Source organism: Aegilops tauschii, chromosome 5 (assembly GCF_002575655.3).
Source record: "Aegilops tauschii subsp. strangulata cultivar AL8/78 chromosome 5, Aet v6.0, whole genome shotgun sequence".
Lineage (NCBI taxonomy): Eukaryota > Viridiplantae > Streptophyta > Magnoliopsida > Poales > Poaceae > Aegilops > Aegilops tauschii.
Genome location: NC_053039.3, coordinates 306,556,149 through 306,573,946, shown reverse-complemented (window position 1 = coordinate 306,573,946; position 17,798 = coordinate 306,556,149). Strand labels below are relative to the sequence as shown.

The following is a 17,798-nucleotide window of genomic DNA, read 5'->3' as shown; positions in this document are numbered from 1 at the left end:
CAGAATCTCTGACAATGGTGCGTCGCTGACGACTGTAATGGAGTGGTCAGAGAAATAGTGTGCAACCTTCTTCATGGTCATATAAATCCCATAAACAAGCTTCTGATAATGTGGATATCTTTGCTTGGATGGAGTCAGAACTTCAGAAACATAATATACTGGGCGCTGAACTTTATAGGCTTTTCCTTCTTCTTCCCGCTCGACCGTGAGTACTGTACTGACAACTTGTCCAGTGGCTGCAATATAAAGCAGTAAAGGCTCTTTGCTGATTGGGGCAGCAAGCACCGGCTGGGTGGAAAGCAGGGCTTTGAGCTCTGCAAATGCTGCATCAGCTTCAGGAGTCCACTCGAACTTATCAGATTTCTTCATCAATTGGTAAAGAGGCAATGCCTTTTCACCGAGGCGAGAAATGAATCGACTCAAGGCGGCCAAACAACCAGTAAGCTTCTGGACATCATGCACACGCACAGGGCGTTTCATCCGGAGGATAGCACCAACTTTCTCTGGGTTAGCGTCGATCCCTCGTTCGGAAACGAGGAAACCGAGTAACTTTCCGCCAGGAACTCCGAATGTGCACTTTGATGGATTGAGCTTGATATCATACCTTCTGAGGTTGGCAAAAGTTTCAGCAAGGTCAGTCAGCAGGTCGGAACCTTTACGTGACTTGACCACAATGTCATCCATGTATGCTTCCACATTCCGACTGATTTGAGTGAGCAGGCACTTCTGAATCATCCTCATGAATGTGGCTCCAGCGTTCTTCAAGCCGAATGGCATGGTGACATAACAGAAGCATCCGAATGGAGTAATGAAAGTCGTTTTTATCTCATCGGGTCCATACAGTCGGATCTGATGATACCCGGAATAGGCGTCCAGAAAAGACAACCGCTCACACCGCGCGGTCGAGTCGATGATTTGATCGATGCGGGGGAGAGGAAAATGATCTTTCGGGCAAGCCCGATTGATATGCTTGAAGTCAATGCACATGCGAAGTGAATCATCCTTCTTGGGGACCATGACAACATTGGCAAGCCACTCGGAGTAGTAAATCTCTCGGATGAACTCAGCTGCCAGAAGCCGAGCCACTTCCTCGCCAATTGCTTTTCTCTTCTGTACGGCAGACCGTCGAAGATGTTCCTTGACTGGCTTCACTTTCAGGTCGACTCGCAAACGAAGCTCAGCCAGTCCCCTGGGTACACCCGGCATGTCAGAAGGTTTCCATGCGAAGATGTCCCAGTTCTCACGGAGGAACTGGATGAGCGCTTCTTCCTATTTGCTGTCGAGTGAAGTTGAAATATGAGTAGGAGCAGCACTGGGATCGGTCGGGTGAATATGAATCGGCTTAGTTTCACCGGACGACTGAAATGCAGAATCAGCGGCGGGCTTCTTGGAGCGCAACAAATCGCTCGGATCTGCATTTTTCTGGTACTCTTGTAATTCTACTACTGCCATTTGTGCATCTGCGATTTTTGAGCCTTTCTGGAAGCACTCTTTTGCCTTCTGCCGATTGCCAGTGATAGTGATTACTCCTCTGGGACCAGGCATTTTCAACTTGAGATACACGTAACATGGTCGAGCCATGAAACGTGCATAAGCAGGCCTGCCCAGAATGGCATGATAAGCACTCTGGAAATCCATTACCTCAAATGTCAACTTTTCTTTGCGGTAATTCTTGGAATCACCGAAAACCACATCAAGGGCGATCTGGCCGAGTGATTCAGCCTTCTTGCCAGGTAAGTCGCCATGAAAACTCATGTTGCTTTCACTGAGCTTGGACATCGGAATGCCCATTCCCTTCAAGGTTTCCGCATACAAGATATTCAGGCCACTTCCACCATCCATCAGCACCTTAGTCAGTCGAGTGCCTTCAACAACTGGGTCGACCACCAGGGCTTGCCTCCTAGGGGTGGCTATACGAGCTGGATGGTCAGACTGGTCGAATGTGATGGCAGTCTAGGACCACTTCAAGTAACTTGGCGTTGCCTGAGCAACCATGTTCACCTCTCTATTTATAACTTTCAGTCGACTTTTGCTTTCAACATCAGCAAAAATCATCAGAGTGGAATTGACGTTGGGAAAACCATCATCGTCTTCTTCCTTATCCTCACCCTTGTCCGACTCCTTTTCCTTCTCCTTGGGTTGTTTCTCTCGGAACTGTTGAATCAGGAGCCGACACTGTCGAGTGGTGTGTTTAGGGTAAATCAGATTACCCTCCTCGTCTTTCTTGATATGAATGTGACAGGGTAAATCCAACACATCATTTCCGTCTTGATCTTTAACTTTCTTGGGGTTCCATGGCCCTTTGGGCTTCCCCTTGAACTTCCCTTGAGCCACAACTAAAGCTTCACCAGGAGCTGCTGGTTCGGCCTTGTGTTTCTGTTTCCGATTGGAAGTCCCTCCTCCGGTTTCCTGGGCGACTGTTTTGTGCTTGCCGCTCCGGAGTCGGTCCTCCTCTTCACCATTGGCATACTTGGTGGCAATCTCCATCATTCGACTCAGGGGCATATCTCCCGTCCGACCGAAATTCAGGTTCAACTCTCGGTACTTAACACCCTCCTTGAAGGCACAAACTGCTTGGTGATCGGACACATTCTCTACTGTGTGGTGCAATGTGATCCATCTCTGAATATAATCGCTCAAGGTCTCATTCGGTTTCTGCACACAGGACTGCAACTCTGTCAACCCCGCTGGTTGTTTGCATGTACCTTCAAAGGTTCTAACAAACACTCGGGCAAGTTCTTCCCAACTACATATGCTGCCAGGTGCTAACTGATTCAACCACACTCTGGCCGAGCCCTCCAACATCAGAGGAAGGTGTTTCATGGCCACTTCATCATTGCCACCACCGATCTGCACAGCCACTCGGTAGTCCTCAAGCCAAGTGTCAGGCTTGGACTCACCAATGAACTTGCTGACTCCAGTCGCCAACCTAAAGTTGGGAGGAATCACTACTGCTCTGATGGCTCTGCTGAAACACTCGGGGCCCAAAACATGTACTCTGCTGCCAGCCGGATAATCTCTATCATGGCCCTCCCTGTGTGCTCGGTTCCTGTCAACCAGACCTTGAACGAGAATAGATCTCGCATCAAAGCCCGGCTCTCTGGGGTCGACTGGAATTCTTTGTCCGCCACTGTGAGGGCGTCTGTCATCGTGCTGCCGAGGCACATATGACCCACTCCTCGGGGGAGGTGTAGGCACTCGACGGCGATCATCGTGGTCGAGTCGGTGATCATACTGCTCATGATTTCTGTACTGATCTCGCCGGTCTCCACGTCCCTTACGCCTCGGAGGCGATCTTGGGCTGTGAGCCGACTGAACTGTGTCTGCCATCACAGATCTGCTGTGGATCCTATTCCACGACTAAGATACCGCTGTGTTCTGCTCTCCCGCCGCCCGGAGTAAAGCTCGGATCTGCATCAACCCTCTGCCAGCCTCTGACTGGAAAGGCTGAATCGATTCTGTATTCGGGCTGCAACTGTGAGGTTCTGAATCGGAGTTCAGTATACCTGAGTCGGAGGCGGAAAAAGTTGTCGTCGACTGGACTCAGGAATCCGCTGCCGAGCACGTTCGTCGAGTGCGTGCTAGAGGTTCTCCAGTCGAGTGCGCTCATCCAAGTTGGCCAGGTGCGCCTCCTCCAAGGCCCGGGCCTCGCGGGTTTCTCCAACGATAGGGTGTGAAGTGCATCCATGTTGCGGCAGCGAAGCTCTTCTCTCTGTTGCGAAGAGAGGGGCTCAGGGCGGTACTCCTCGTGGACACGCGACGGATCGCCGCCACCATCGCCGCCGTCATCACGGGGGAAGCCAGGAGGACTGCGCGGTCCGTTGACCATCAGGACTTCCGCCGCGGGGTCACTGCTGCGCACTCGGATGCAGTCTCGACAGAGCCAGTCGAACAGGCCGTAGAGAGTTTCATCGGGCTCGATCGCCGCGATTTGCGGGGTAGCCTATTGGCGGGCCACCGCATGCCTCACCCACCGCTGGAGCCGCGACCGACCGGAACGCTTGCGCCCGCAAACAACGGCGGGTGAGGACGCGATAGGAGCCGACCGATACTGAGTCGACGGCTGCCGAAGAAGGACGCCGCGGACGCATGCGCGAAAGTGTGTAGCCCCGCGGACGGGGAGCGCCTCGACGTCGAGTGGAGCCTCTTGGAGCCAAGCGGAGTCGTCGGCGACGAACATGAGCGCACCGAGACGGATCTCGCGGCCCTCAGCCAATCCTCCGCTAGAAACCATGTTGATGGGAATCGGAAAAATCGCAACTTCTCCAACAAGTCGCTAAGACACCTGCCCCACGGTGGGTGCTAACTGTCGTGGATCTAAGACTGATAGTAGAATGGGGGTAGGTATGAGGAGGCAAGTCCTAGCTATGGCGAAGTTGTACACACGAGTTTTACGAGTTCAGGCCCTTCACGGAGGAAGTAAAAACCCTACGTCTCGGAGCCCGGAGGCGGTCGACTGGATTAAGTGTGTGTGTGTTACAGGGGGTGCGAACCCCTGTCCCAGAGGAGGAGGGTGGCTTATATAGAGTGCACCAGGACCCCAGCTCCCCTCCGTTACACAGGGTTCAATATTCATAAAGGGTAAGCGTTACAGGTAACGCCCGCAATAAAGTGTTATAAATGATAATTAAGTCTATGAGTAAATGCCCGACCGTTGCCGCATAGAGTGACTGTAGGTCTTCTGTATGTCAAGTGGCTTCTGCAACTGGTCGAGTGACACTGACTCTCCCGAGTGGAATGCCTCTGGTCGAGTGGATGATGGTACCCTTCAAATGCTTCTGTCTTTAGGGTGATGTCCTTAGGGAAGGTGTCCAGGTCTGGCCTATGACCCTACCCTAGGTTCATGGCCTCATAAGCTGGTCCCTTTATTTTTGCCCGATAGACTCGGTTCTCCGGCAAACAAGAGGGTACCAGCAGGGTAGCCTGCCGGGAAAAACTCGTTTATTTACACCAAGGAGGCATCCCACCTCTGCATGGACATATACATGCAAGAGTTCCCAGCAAGGTTCATCTTTTTCATTAATATGCTGATGATACAAGTACAAGCATTACAGAACACAAACATGGACTCGAGAGATTACATTATTTGAATTAAAATTTGGCAAGTGCCTACAAGTTTAAGATTGAAAAAAGATAAGTGCCTCGTGATGCCCTTTCTTGTCCCACTCCTCCTAGGCACGGCGGTCGAAGGCGAGGAGGACAAAAGGAGTGCCTGGGCAGAAGCCCGGCCCGCCCCCCTCGGGCTCCAGGAGAGGTAGCCCGGCAGAAGTGGGAGAGCACCGAAGACGCCGAGGACCCGATCGCCCGGCCCATAAGCAGCGGTAGCCCGGGACTGGGCACCGCGCTACCCAATGGGCGGCCGACCGTGGCGGAAAGAGCAAGCAATTCCCCACAATGAAGAAGCTTGATGTCTCCCGCGCCACAAGCGGCACGCCCACAACACCTTCTCCGAACAAGGACCAGGCTCACTCCCCGAGCACCGTCACCAACATTTGGCAACACCAGCCTCGGACAAGAGCCCGGGGGCTGACCCCAGGCTCTTCCCTTCGACATAACCAGCAAGAAGCAGAAAACAGAGGAGGGGGAGCACAAGGATGAATGGCTCCACCCTCTCTCCACCTCTCCTTTTATAGGCGGGCCGGGGAGGGGAGCCGCTCCCTCAACGGGCGGCCACCGTCCTCTTCCACCAATTCAAGAAGGCCGAGCCCTTGCCTTGATGCCCTCCCATGCCACGCGCCTCCGTTACCTACCCCGCGTGATAAATGCAGCATACATGGCTAAGGATAATGGCGTGGTGGGAAGAGTGAACTGGCAGTTTCTACCCCGTGCGTTAAAGTCATTCACGGGCCATTACAAGAGCGGCCCCACCACTGTTGGCTTTACACGACGCACGGGGATATCGGAAACTGACCCAAGCTCAAGATTAATGAAGAAGCAAAGAAGACCTCAAGAGGCCAGCCTCTTCAACACTCCTGCCTGCGCACTTATTAGGCCCTACCCCGAGGACACTCGGCAGCGCGATCGGGGCAGGCCCGGGGGCTTCTGTCGGTGCAACAAACCCTGGGTTTGTTGCCCAGACTGTGCACAGGCACGGGAACAGGATTGATGCATCAACCCAAGTCAGAGTGCAAGGAACCAAGAGCTTCGAAAGACCAACATGCAGATCAAGAGGACCGAGATCAAGCCAGGGAAACATGATGCCACCAGGAGAAAAGCCTCCCTTGCCGAGCAGAGGAGCTCGACAAGAACGGGGTCGCCCCCGGAAGAAGACGTCCAAGACGTCCCGGTAGGGCCTGCCGGGACTCACGAAGGCTAAACCACCTCACCCAACTACTCCACCACAACCCACGCCGACGATCGATGCAATGTCAAGCCACAGAGTGACTAAGTGGCAGCCATTCGCCACATGGCGGCATTTCTCCACGAACGACACCCGTCCTGTGACGTGTCAAGCAAGCAGGTGTGAAGCTAGCAAAACAGCCCGGCAAGGCTTGCCGGGCAACCAATGACGTGACGTTAGGCGGTGCATGTAATGCACCCTGTCAGCCTGCAGAGTTAGGTATGATAGCACTGTTTGCTATCTTATCAGTGCATAATGACTACTTTGCCATTGTGGTAGCCCCTTTAAACTATAAAAGGAGGCCCATGGCAACCATAGAAAGGGTTGGAAGGTTGAACAACACACACACCCATACACGCGTAGCCACTACTGCCCCTGCCGGGCAAGTGTACTAAGCTACATCACCATTCTTCCACCATCAATCCACCAAAGCAGGAGTAGGGTTTTACGCCTCACGGCGGCCCGAACCTAGGTAAAATTGCCTGTGTGATCGTTGCCGCGAGACATCCCCCTGCCGAACCAGCAAGGCGCCCTTGGTCCCATAGGTGGCCGTGGTTTCCCACGACACTAGCTAGCTCACGTGGGGCGCCATGCCATCCAGCGAAGCTAGCTAGCACGCGTGCATGCTCGTACTACCCGCGGGCGAGCGCGGCAGCGCGGCGCGCCATGGCTGGGCACGAGAAAGGGGAGAGGGGAAAAACATTGTGTGAGTGGATGTTACGTGCCAGGTGGGTCACGCAAGACATGCAGCGAACAGAGGCAGATGAAGAGAACACAAAAAACATTCGCTTTGTGTCCGCCTCAAAGTGTGACTCAAATTCGCATCGGAAATGAATCGAAACAAACACAAAACGAAAAGAAAATGGAAAAGGGTCTGTGTGTTGGACACTGTTTCCGACAACACGGACAGACACACGATGCGAGCGCACCATTTAAATGGGTCGCTGCCTTGAAGTTGCTCTCGTGTCCGCCAGGCCTGTATATTCTAGGGGAAAAAAGAGACCGATGATCAAGAATCCCTGGACCGAGCAGCCGGGGTCAAGCGCGAAAACGACGGCCGTGTACTAAAGTAAAGCCTCATTTAGTGCTGTGAAAAGAAAGTTAAGTGCCCCGCTGGCACTCTGACAGTGCACTGGTAGTGATATCTCTTTCGTTTGATGCAAAGGCCCACAACCACCTGGCGTTTTCACGTGATGTTCGTTCATGGCCAACTGCCCTCTTGGCACCGCCTGAGTAGCCGCCATATATAACTGAAACAAAGAGTAGCCGCCATGAAAAAATTATGCATATTAAGTATATACGTAGTATTTTTTGAAACTGTTTATATACGTATATACGTTGTATATTGCACTGTTTCATCCAATAATGATGATGATGTTACGTAGGATGCCATTGGACAGCGCTCCGCTCCAGGCTGGAGGTGCGGATCAAATCAGAGCCTCCAATAATTGCCAGTATCATTTTGTTCTCTTTTTTGAGATCAAATCTGCCACGATCAGATGGTGATTTTCTCCCGATAGTGTAGCAGTGCCACTTTGTACGTCCCCCCCCACAAAAAATGGGGAAAAAAATACTAGGAAGCGAGCAACAAACAAAGAAAAAACACGTGCGCCGCATATATACCAACCAATCATGCATGTGCAAAATGTGTCAGCGTGGCGTGTGAGTACATTCTATGCAAAATTCCATGCTCTCGTCACGTAGTATAAGTTTTTCTACAAAGATTTGGCGGCTGTGCCAGCTTGTTTCTCATGTCAAACCGCTCTTCTTTCTCCCCTTCATACTCGCTGATTATTTTGGGAGTGCATATGTACGTAGTATCCAGCTCAATTTGTTTCTAGAAGGGTTTGTGCATGCGGCAGCTTGTTTCGTAGCAGCACGGGAGTCCTATCTATCTCCACATTTAAGATTTAACCCACAGCACAGATGATGCAAAAGTTGTCCACGAGTTCGCGGCCCGCACAAAACGAATTCGTCCCACAACTCCCTGACGTTAGCCCGTAGAATAGATCGTGCGACGTCACGGGGTACGCTAGCTCCTTCTCCTTCCTCGGCTCCACCACTCTATATAAGTGCCAATCTCTTTCTCATCCGCATCTCCTCATCTGCAGGGCCAGGGAAGAAAGCAAAGCACGCACAGAGGGGGACAGCAGCTGCGGCCCACTCTCCCCTGTCGATCAGGTTCCTCTTTCCTCCGCCGTGTTGGCGGCGGGGCGGAGGGATAATAGGTAGGGGATGGACGACGCGGGCGAGATACACGCGTTCGGGCGCAGCCTGCGGCGGGAGAGCTCGGTGTGGTCGCGCGGCGGGGAGGAGCTGTTCTCGCGGTCGTCGCGGGACGAGGACGACGAGGAGGCGCTGCGATGGGCGGCGCTGGAGAAGCTGCCCACCTACGACCGCGCGCGCACGGCGGTGCTGGCCATGCCGGAGGGGGAGCTCAAGGAGGTGAACGTGGAGAAGCTGGGCGCGCAGGAGAAGCACGCGCTGCTGCAGCGCATCGCCTGGGTCGGCGACGACCACGAGCGCTTTCTCTCCAAGTTCAAGGACCGCGTCGACCGGTACGCCTCCCTACTCGCCTGGCTTGCTTGAGCTCCTCCCCTCTTAGTACTCCCGGCGACGGCCAGGGTAGCTCCTAACACTGGTCGCGTGCTGATGGCTGATGCAGAGTGGGGATCCAGCTGCCGACGATCGAGGTGAGGTACGACAACCTCAACGTGGAGGCGGAGGCGTACGTCGGGAGCAGGGGCCTGCCCACCATCCTCAACACCTACGCCAATGTACTCGAGGTACGTCACAAGAAATTCCACAAGGAAGTACTCTTACACTTCTTTTCTTTCTACACGTTGACTGTTGAGCCTGCGGTGAGAGTTAACAGAAATAGATTGAGTGCACGACCAACAGCGAAAACTGTGGCTAGGAGAGAAAACACTACAGACTGATGTTGACTGGTTTCCGATAAAGATTGCTTGACTTGGCTACCCATTTTCTCTTCCCCATCTCTTTCTAATCCGGTAAGCGTCAATTAAACAAGAGCAATATTACCACCAAAAAGGTCACTGAGCTGGTAATATATACCACAAGGCGTCAACGACAACTCGACAAGTGTCAAGTGGCACTAGGCCTCGCATGTCATCATCCTTCCACTGGATGATATTTTACTCATCTTTGCGATGGCACTGACAGCTGACACACGTTGCTCAGAAATATTTCTTGTTCCGAGAAGCAAACAAAGTCGGAAGCATAAGAGGAGCTGTACAAATCCTAACTGCCGCGACATTTTGATCCCATGTTAACACACCAGTCCTAAATATTTTGAAAAAAACATCAGTATTCTCCATTCGGAGTCAGTAAGGAAACTGTCTCGGATAAAAAGTCAAGTTTGCTCACTGAAGCTCCGAACGTTAGGATAACTGCAAATCCAGCATACTGGTCTATTATGCAGCTTCAGTGTTAGGAGTTACAAACGTGCAGGACTCCATTGCATTCATTTACCTTAATTTTTGTGCTTGCATAATATGCGTACTTACATACATGGTGGTGATCGTCTTCAAACAGGGCCTGGCAAATGCTCTCCACCTGACACAAAACAAGAAGCGGAAAATATCAATCCTTCACAATGTCAGTGGAATCATCAAGCCTCACAGGTAATTTCTAGACATGCTCACTTGGCAAATCATCTCCATTGAATTGTACCTTATCAGCTTATCCCATCCATTTTCAGGATGACCTTGCTTCTGGGTCCCCCTGGCGCGGGAAAAACCTCGCTGCTTTTGGCCTTGGCCGGAACCCTGCCTTCGAGTCTTAAGGTGGATCGTTTGTTCTTTTGGTTGTTCTCTTTTTCATCATGGTAACTTGCTACTACTAACATGAGGAAACATTGCAATCACAAAAGATGTCAGGGGACATAATTTACAATGGGCATACCATGGATGAGTTTGTGCCACGGAGATCGGCTGCCTATGTTAGCCAACATGATCTGCATATGGCGGAATTGACTGTCCGTGAGACAGTCAACTTCTCTGCAAAATGTCAAGGAATTGGTCACCGTTTCGGTAAGAACAAGAAAAATGGAGACCTCAAAACTCATCACAGTAGCATATTGCATTGAGTAACCTGAATTTCGTACGAAATGATCAGACCTGCTAATGGAGCTATCGAGGAGAGAAAAGGAAGAAAATATCAAACCAGATCCAGAAATTGATATTTACTTGAAGGTACTACAGTCGTTACATTTCAAATCATAGTTCACCGTATTCAGTGGTTGGGACTTGAGGACGTTTCAATAGAAAGTTTGATGCATATCAATCTTTGGTTTTTCTTATCTAGGCTGCTGCGACAGGAGAGCAGAAAGCCGAGGTGGTCACAAATCACATTTTGAAGGTGCATGCGAATCAGCTACTTATTTTATAGCTCAGTTGTAGTTTACATAGAGTTACACAGTTATAACAAGAATGCTACCAAGTTCCTTTCTTTAAGCTCACAGAAAGTTCTAGAAAATTAAAAAGTGACTACATTACTAATTCTTTGATTTATTTTTTTATTATGGAAGGTCTTGGGGTTGGATATCTGTGCCGATACACTGGTAGGCAATAATATGTTGAGAGGCATATCAGGAGGGCAAAAAAAGAGAGTAACTACAGGTAAATATAGCCTATGAGTAAGAAACCTACCAGATGCTTGTGTGTTATTATGGAACAAAATTACTTCGTACTCATCCATTCTCTGACATGGTTGTGCAGCTGAGATGCTTGTCACACCAGGACGAGCCCTTTTCATGGATGAGATATCAACTGGACTTGACAGCTCAACAACCTTCCAGATTGTGAACTCCATCCGACAAACAATCCACATTATTGGTGGAACAGCAGTCATTGCCTTGCTACAACCTGCACCAGAGACATACGAATTGTTTGATGATATAATTCTCCTCTCAGACGGTCAGGTTGTCTACAATGGCCCTCGAGAACATGTGCTCGAGTTCTTTAAATCAATGGGATTCAAATGTCCTGAGCGAAAAGGCGTAGCTGACTTCTTGCAAGAAGTGAGTGTCATCAACGTTTGAATGAAGCTTTCTCTAATTATGGATTTGTTTTAATAACACATTAGTGTGAAATGCCTTCAAAATACAAAACGTTAAATATGTAGGGAATTTCATAAAGGCAGAGTGTGCTCACAAGTGGAACAGATGGAGCGACATATTTTAATTTTTGATACAATTTGCGTCTTGGGCAAAATATGGCAAGCTGAAAATTGATAGTTGTAGAAACTCCGTCATAAGTTGGGATTTTCCCCCCAAAAAAAAAACTTCGGATTTTCTTAATACCAGAACCATAATTGGCTACAATGTTCAAGTGTGGTTGACTATAACTGGAAATTTGATAGGTTACATCAAGAAAAGATCAAGGACAATACTGGATAAACAGTGATGAGACATACCGATATGTTCCTGTTAAGGAGTTTGCGGAGGCATTTCAATCTTTCCACGTTGGTCAAGCTATAAAGAGTGAGTTAGCAGTGCCGTTTGACAAGAATGGAAGTCATCCTGCGGCTCTGAAAACATCACAATACGGTGCCAGCATGAAGGAACTACTCAAAGCTAATATCAACAGAGAGGTGCTGCTCATGAAAAGAAACTCCTTTGTGTATATATTCAAGGCAACTCAGGTGATGATGCTAAAAGGCAAAATCTATTAAAAAAATTCAACACTAACTGATTTCGTTGTTATTCCTAGATAAGTATACAAGAACATAACATAAATTTTCTTACTATTTCTCTTTATTCTTCAGTTGACAATCATGGCGATCATTGCAATGACCGTCTTTCTGCGCATCAATATGCATCATGACTCGGTGACAGATGGAGGGATATACATGGGTGCTCTCTTCTTTGGGATTTTGATGATCATGTTCAATGGTTTAGCAGAAGTAGGTCTAACTATTGCAAAGCTCCCTGTTTTTTTCAAGCAACGGAATCTTCTCTTCTTTCCAGCATGGACATACACGTTGCCGTCATGGCTCATTAAGACCCCTCTCTCCTTGCTCAATGTAACAATTTGGGTCGGCATAACATACTATGGCATTGGATTTGATCCCAACGTACAGAGGTAAGGGTGGAATTCTAACATACATGATCTTTTTTAATGTATTGCAGAAGCTAATGAAAACAATGTAATGCTACAGATTTTTTAGGCAGTTCCTGCTGCTCTTTTTAATGAACGAGGCGTCGTCTGGACTCTTTCGCTTCATTGCTGGTCTTGCAAGGCATCAGGTTGTTTCAAGCACCCTCGGTTCCTTCTGCATACTAATTTTTATGCTCACTGGTGGATTCGTCCTGGCAAGAGGTACGCAAAAGTAGCTAAGCTAAAGTCCAAAATTGATTTTGACGTGTCCACCTAAGAACACCTGGACTAAATTTCCTCAGTTCAGTTACTTTTTCCTCATTGGATGTGGTATCTGTGAATCATAGATTAAAACATTCCTTTGATTTAACAGAGAATGTAAAGAAATGGTGGATATGGGGGTACTGGATATCACCCCTGATGTACGCACAAAATGCACTATCGGTGAATGAGTTCCTAGGTCACAGCTGGAACAAGGTAAATAGACTTTTGTGAAAAAGGATAAACAATCATCTTTCTGAATATGTCTGGCTAAAGTATATTGTTACTGCTATACTACAGACAATCCCCGGTTTCAAGGAGCCACTTGGAAACCTAGTTCTGAAATCTCGAGGGGTCTTTCCTGATACGAAGTGGTACTGGATTGGTGCTGGTGCCTTGCTCGGATATGTGCTACTATTTAATATCCTCTATACCGTCTGCCTCACATTCCTCGACCGTGAGTCAGAACTAACTTGTATTTAGAATGCAAATATGTAGCTAATTTTGCAATTTCAAAAAACAATGCTGTAAATTCTAATCTCATACATTCTCCTATCTGCAGCATTTGACAGCAACCAGCCAACAGTATCTGAAGAAACATTGAAGATAAAACAAGCTAATCTCACTGGTGAAGTTTTAGAAGCATCATCGAGAGGACGGGTTAACAACAGTACAATAGCATCTAGAGGTACTTACTGATTCCATATTCATCAATTTGAAGAAGATATAACATAATGGCCAAGCGGCAAAGCTCAATAAATTTGACTTCCCAGCCTGATAGTTGAGGTATAATTTAAAATTACCACTTGCATATGTCTACCAGATACTGAGGATGGGAGCAATGATGAATCAACTTCCAATCATGCAACAGTGAATTCTAGTCCAGGCAAGAAAGGAATGGTCCTCCCTTTTGTGCCTCTCTCCATCACATTCGATGATATAAAATACAGTGTAGACATGCCACAGGTATTTTCTTTCTGAAAATTCTATAAAGTACAGATATGTACAATATATGGAACATAAATGAGTGAAAATATCATGCGTAACTCCTTTATCCAACAAAAAATGTAGGAAATTAAAGCACAAGGTGTGGCAGAGAGCCGGTTGGAACTACTGAAGGGTATCAGTGGTTCATTTAGGCCAGGAGTGCTTACAGCTCTTATGGGTGTCAGTGGTGCCGGTAAGACAACACTGATGGATGTGTTGGCTGGACGGAAGACCAGTGGATACATAGAGGGCAACATTACAATCTCTGGTTATCCAAAGAAGCAAGAAACTTTTGCTCGTGTATCAGGATACTGTGAGCAGAACGACATTCATTCACCAAATGTGACCGTCTATGAGTCTCTTGCATTCTCTTCATGGCTCCGATTACCTGCCAATGTTGATTCCTCAACAAGAAAGGTTTGCAAAGAACAATTTGCTTTTTTTTAATGTTTTCATAGTATACGAGTATATATATTTATTATAAAATTGTATGAAACATGATTAAGTGAGAAAACTAATATTGCAACTGATTATGTTCCGTAAAACAAATTGGCAACTGATCTTAAATGTTGTGTGATATAAAATATAAAATTGATAACTGTAGAATTCAAATTCACCGAAATGATTCAGACAGATATTTTGACGTGACTGTTGATCACATTTATGTACTAGTCATATCTTGGCAAGGGCGACAATACCTGCTGACTGTTCTAACACATGAAACCTGGTCTGCAGATGTTCATTGATGAGGTCATGGAATTGGTGGAACTCTCCCCCTTAAGAGATGCATTGGTTGGATTACCTGGTGTTAGTGGATTGTCGACTGAGCAAAGGAAAAGGCTAACAATAGCAGTGGAGCTGGTTGCTAACCCTTCCATCATTTTCATGGACGAACCAACATCTGGACTTGATGCACGGGCAGCAGCCATTGTCATGAGGGCAATAAGGAATACTGTAGATACAGGACGGACAGTTGTTTGCACCATTCATCAACCAAGCATCGACATATTTGAGTCTTTTGATGAGGTACTAAATGCAGTGCCTACATGTAGTAAAGAAAAAAACAGTAAAGCAACACAAGGACAATTCATACTGTTTATCAACGCTTTTAATACCTGATGATCCTGTGTGTCTTTGTAGCTCTTCCTGATGAAACGAGGAGGTGAAGAGATTTATGTAGGTCCACTAGGCCGGCACTCATGTGAGCTGATCAGATATTTTGAGGTGACGAAAGAGAACATAAATTAGTGCATGTTTATATATGCAGCCTCGCACCGAACGAAAATGTTACTGAGTTGTTTTCCTTTGGTTCTACACAGGCTATTGAAGATGTCAGAAAGATTAAAGACGGTTACAATCCTTCAACATGGATGCTGGAAGTGACTAGTGCAACACAAGAACAGATGACTGGGATTAACTTCAGTCAAGTATACAAGAATTCTGAACTATATCGGTAGGCTTCTGGTTGCATTACTTCATGATTTAATAACTAAAGAATGAAAGACTGAAAAATATTGATTTAAGCTATGAAATCTTATATTTCGAAACAAAGAGCAAAAATCAACATTTTCTTCAGCACGTTTAAAGTTTAAACTAGTATTTAAGAGAGAGATCTCTAAACTACAAAACACCAGAATATTTTCAGACAAATATGCATTACAAACAACATTGAAATCATATATGGCCCATTTTAAAAGCATGACAACACTAGTATCATACTAGTATTCAGTTTAATCTTCTGCAACTGAATAGTGTCTTAAATGTGCACTAATATTGTCAGTTTTGTTGCATTTCAGGAGGAACAAAAATCTAATAAAGGAGCTAAGCACACCTCCTGAAGGTTCAAGCGACCTATCCTTTCCAACCCAATACTCACAAACTTTCCTCACACAGTGTTTTGCTTGCCTGTGGAAGCAAAGCCTGTCATACTGGAGAAACCCTCCATACACAGCTGTCAAGTACTTCTATACTACAGTGATTGCACTGTTGTTTGGGACAATGTTCTGGGGCATTGGCAAAAAAAGGTAAGATAATATGTAATAAAAGAAAGTACAAAACAATACATGGTATTTGTTGAGGAGATTACATATGGTTCTTACCTTCAAAATTCACTAGAAACATTTTACTCTTGCAGACACAATCAACAGGACTTGTTCAATGCCATGGGTTCCATGTATTCCTCAGTTTTGTTCATGGGGGTGCAGAACTCTGCCTCAGTTCAGCCAGTTGTGGCTGTTGAGCGCACGGTCTTTTACAGGGAAAGAGCGGCTCACATGTACTCACCTTTGCCATATGCATTGGGACAGGTAAATTTACTTTGCATTAACATTCGTCTGTAGTTATTTTATATGCCAAGTAAAAAAGGGAGCTCAACAAACAGATGGCATCACATTCTCATGTAAAGTATAATAAACAGATGCAAACGAGGCTTCATAAAAGGTTTCAGATAATATTGAATTACAGCCAGAAAAGATGGTACCGATAGTTAAAACAAATCCCCTAAGTGGAAAGCAACGGTAAGACAATAAGAGCCCTAACATCCTTCCCTTTGCAGGTTGCAATTGAACTTCCATACATCTTTGTCCAGTCCTTAATATATGGTGTGCTAGTATATGCTATGATTGGGTTCGAGTGGACAGCTGTCAAATTCTTTTGGTACCTGTTCTTCATGTACTTCACTCTAGCTTACTTCACATTTTACGGAATGATGTCGGTGGGCCTGACTCCAAACTACAACGTTGCCTCTGTTGCTTCCACGGCATTCTATGCTCTTTGGAACCTTTTCTCGGGATTTATTACACCAAGAACTGTAAGTATACTATTTGCTCTCAGTGTTTTAACTTCCTATACTTCCACCTCTATAACCAATAACCAAAATTTGCTCCTTCTTTTCCTAATATTATGCAAGCTCTCATGCAAAAAGTAATATTATGTGAACTGGCTACTTTATTCTACAGAGAATCCCGATATGGTGGAGGTGGTACTACTGGCTCAGCCCTATTGCATGGACACTGAATGGTCTAGTCACTTCACAGTTTGGAGATGTAACCGAAAAGTTTGATAATGGCGTGCGGGTATCCGATTTTGTAGAAAGCTATTTTGGGTACCATCATGACTTCCTGTGGGTGGTCGCTGTGGTGGTCGTCTCATTCGCTCTTCTCTTTGCTTTCCTATTCGGGCTCTCAATCAAGCTATTCAACTTCCAGAAGAGATGAGTGATCAATGAAGAACATATCCAAGTTTGACCAAAGCCCACTAAGCAGAGATAGTACAATAAGACTACGTCCTTGTAATTGTATTGGATACATGTGAATAGTAGCATAGCATATATTTTGAGAGCACAGTGCCCAGATCGAATGTATAGTGACAGTGCACATTGTGCCCAGTGCCCTAGGAGTACAGTTTTGCAAGTTGTATAAATCAAGTAATTTGCCACACCGTCGATTTGCTCTAACACCTTTGGAGCGCTCACAAAACAAAATGGTGGCATGCTGTACTCGAAATTTGACCAATCGAACTGATACGGATACCGAAATTCGCACAAGCTGTCAGGAATCGTGGGGGGAAACCATACACGGATTCAATTTATGAACCTTCCGAATGACCGATTGCACTGAAATTCGAACACCAATTGAACTAGATAAGAACTCGATCCACGAAAATGGTAAAATCGCGCCCGCTGTTTCTCAGCGCAGAAGGTACGCAAGGCGTCGCGAAGAGGCGAGACATATGCGGCGATTAGCGGCGGGGAGGGAACTCACCAGCGTGACGAGGCGATCGACGGACGACATGGAGCCCCGGCGGTGCTCGACGGAATGCCAACGAGAAAATGGAGATTTCTCGCGTTCAGAATGCTTTGCTTTTTTTTTTCTGAGGGGTCCGAATGTTTTGCTGAGCTAATCCGGCCGGCCCTGACCAACTTCAAACCTCGGCCCATCCAGCACCGGTGTTTTTGGACCAGACCTTAATCGACCGGAAGTTAGCACTACGGCCCACCTACAACTAGTATCCATTTCTCAACGAAGAAAAACCCTACAAGCCTACAACTACTGTACTGTCCAAACTATTGCAAGTGTTATTTGGGTGAAGAT

General features: G+C 47.1%; 1 protein-coding gene and 1 long non-coding RNA gene across 2 annotated transcripts; one reads left to right on the top strand and one right to left on the bottom strand.

Moving 5' to 3' along the window:
* The first annotated feature begins 8,163 nt into the window (after positions 1 to 8,163).
* LOC109764436 (ABC transporter G family member 53) lies at positions 8,164 to 17,142 on the top strand. The gene is made up of 25 exons (XM_020323251.4): positions 8,164 to 8,367; positions 8,452 to 8,898; positions 9,006 to 9,126; positions 9,896 to 9,984; positions 10,062 to 10,146; positions 10,233 to 10,392; positions 10,478 to 10,554; positions 10,667 to 10,720; positions 10,890 to 10,980; positions 11,080 to 11,381; positions 11,723 to 12,004; positions 12,128 to 12,444; positions 12,521 to 12,681; positions 12,833 to 12,936; positions 13,021 to 13,177; positions 13,283 to 13,408; positions 13,544 to 13,686; positions 13,792 to 14,124; positions 14,443 to 14,733; positions 14,848 to 14,931; positions 15,027 to 15,160; positions 15,504 to 15,731; positions 15,842 to 16,013; positions 16,262 to 16,516; positions 16,665 to 17,142. Exons 2-25 carry the CDS (start codon positions 8,576 to 8,578, stop codon positions 16,920 to 16,922), a joined length of 4,347 nt encoding a protein of 1,448 aa, XP_020178840.1. The 5' UTR covers positions 8,164 to 8,367; positions 8,452 to 8,575; the 3' UTR covers positions 16,923 to 17,142.
* Positions 9,617 to 10,168, bottom strand: LOC120965066 (uncharacterized). The gene is made up of 2 exons (XR_005757224.2): positions 10,034 to 10,168; positions 9,617 to 9,916 (listed from the first exon to the last, which is right to left on the bottom strand). It is a non-coding gene; the product is annotated as an uncharacterized lncRNA (long non-coding RNA).
* Positions 17,143 to 17,798: the final 656 nt, after the last annotated feature.

Coding starts and splice junctions, on each gene's coding strand:
- LOC109764436 (XM_020323251.4), top strand. CDS start 8,576: ATGGACGACGCGGGCGAGATACACGCGTTCGGGCGCAGCCTGCGGCGG. Junction 9,127..9,895: donor CCTACGCCAATGTACTCGAG/GTACGTCACAAG, acceptor GTCTTCAAACAG/GGCCTGGCAAATGCTCTCCA. Junction 12,005..12,127: donor ATATATTCAAGGCAACTCAG/GTGATGATGCTA, acceptor TTTATTCTTCAG/TTGACAATCATGGCGATCAT.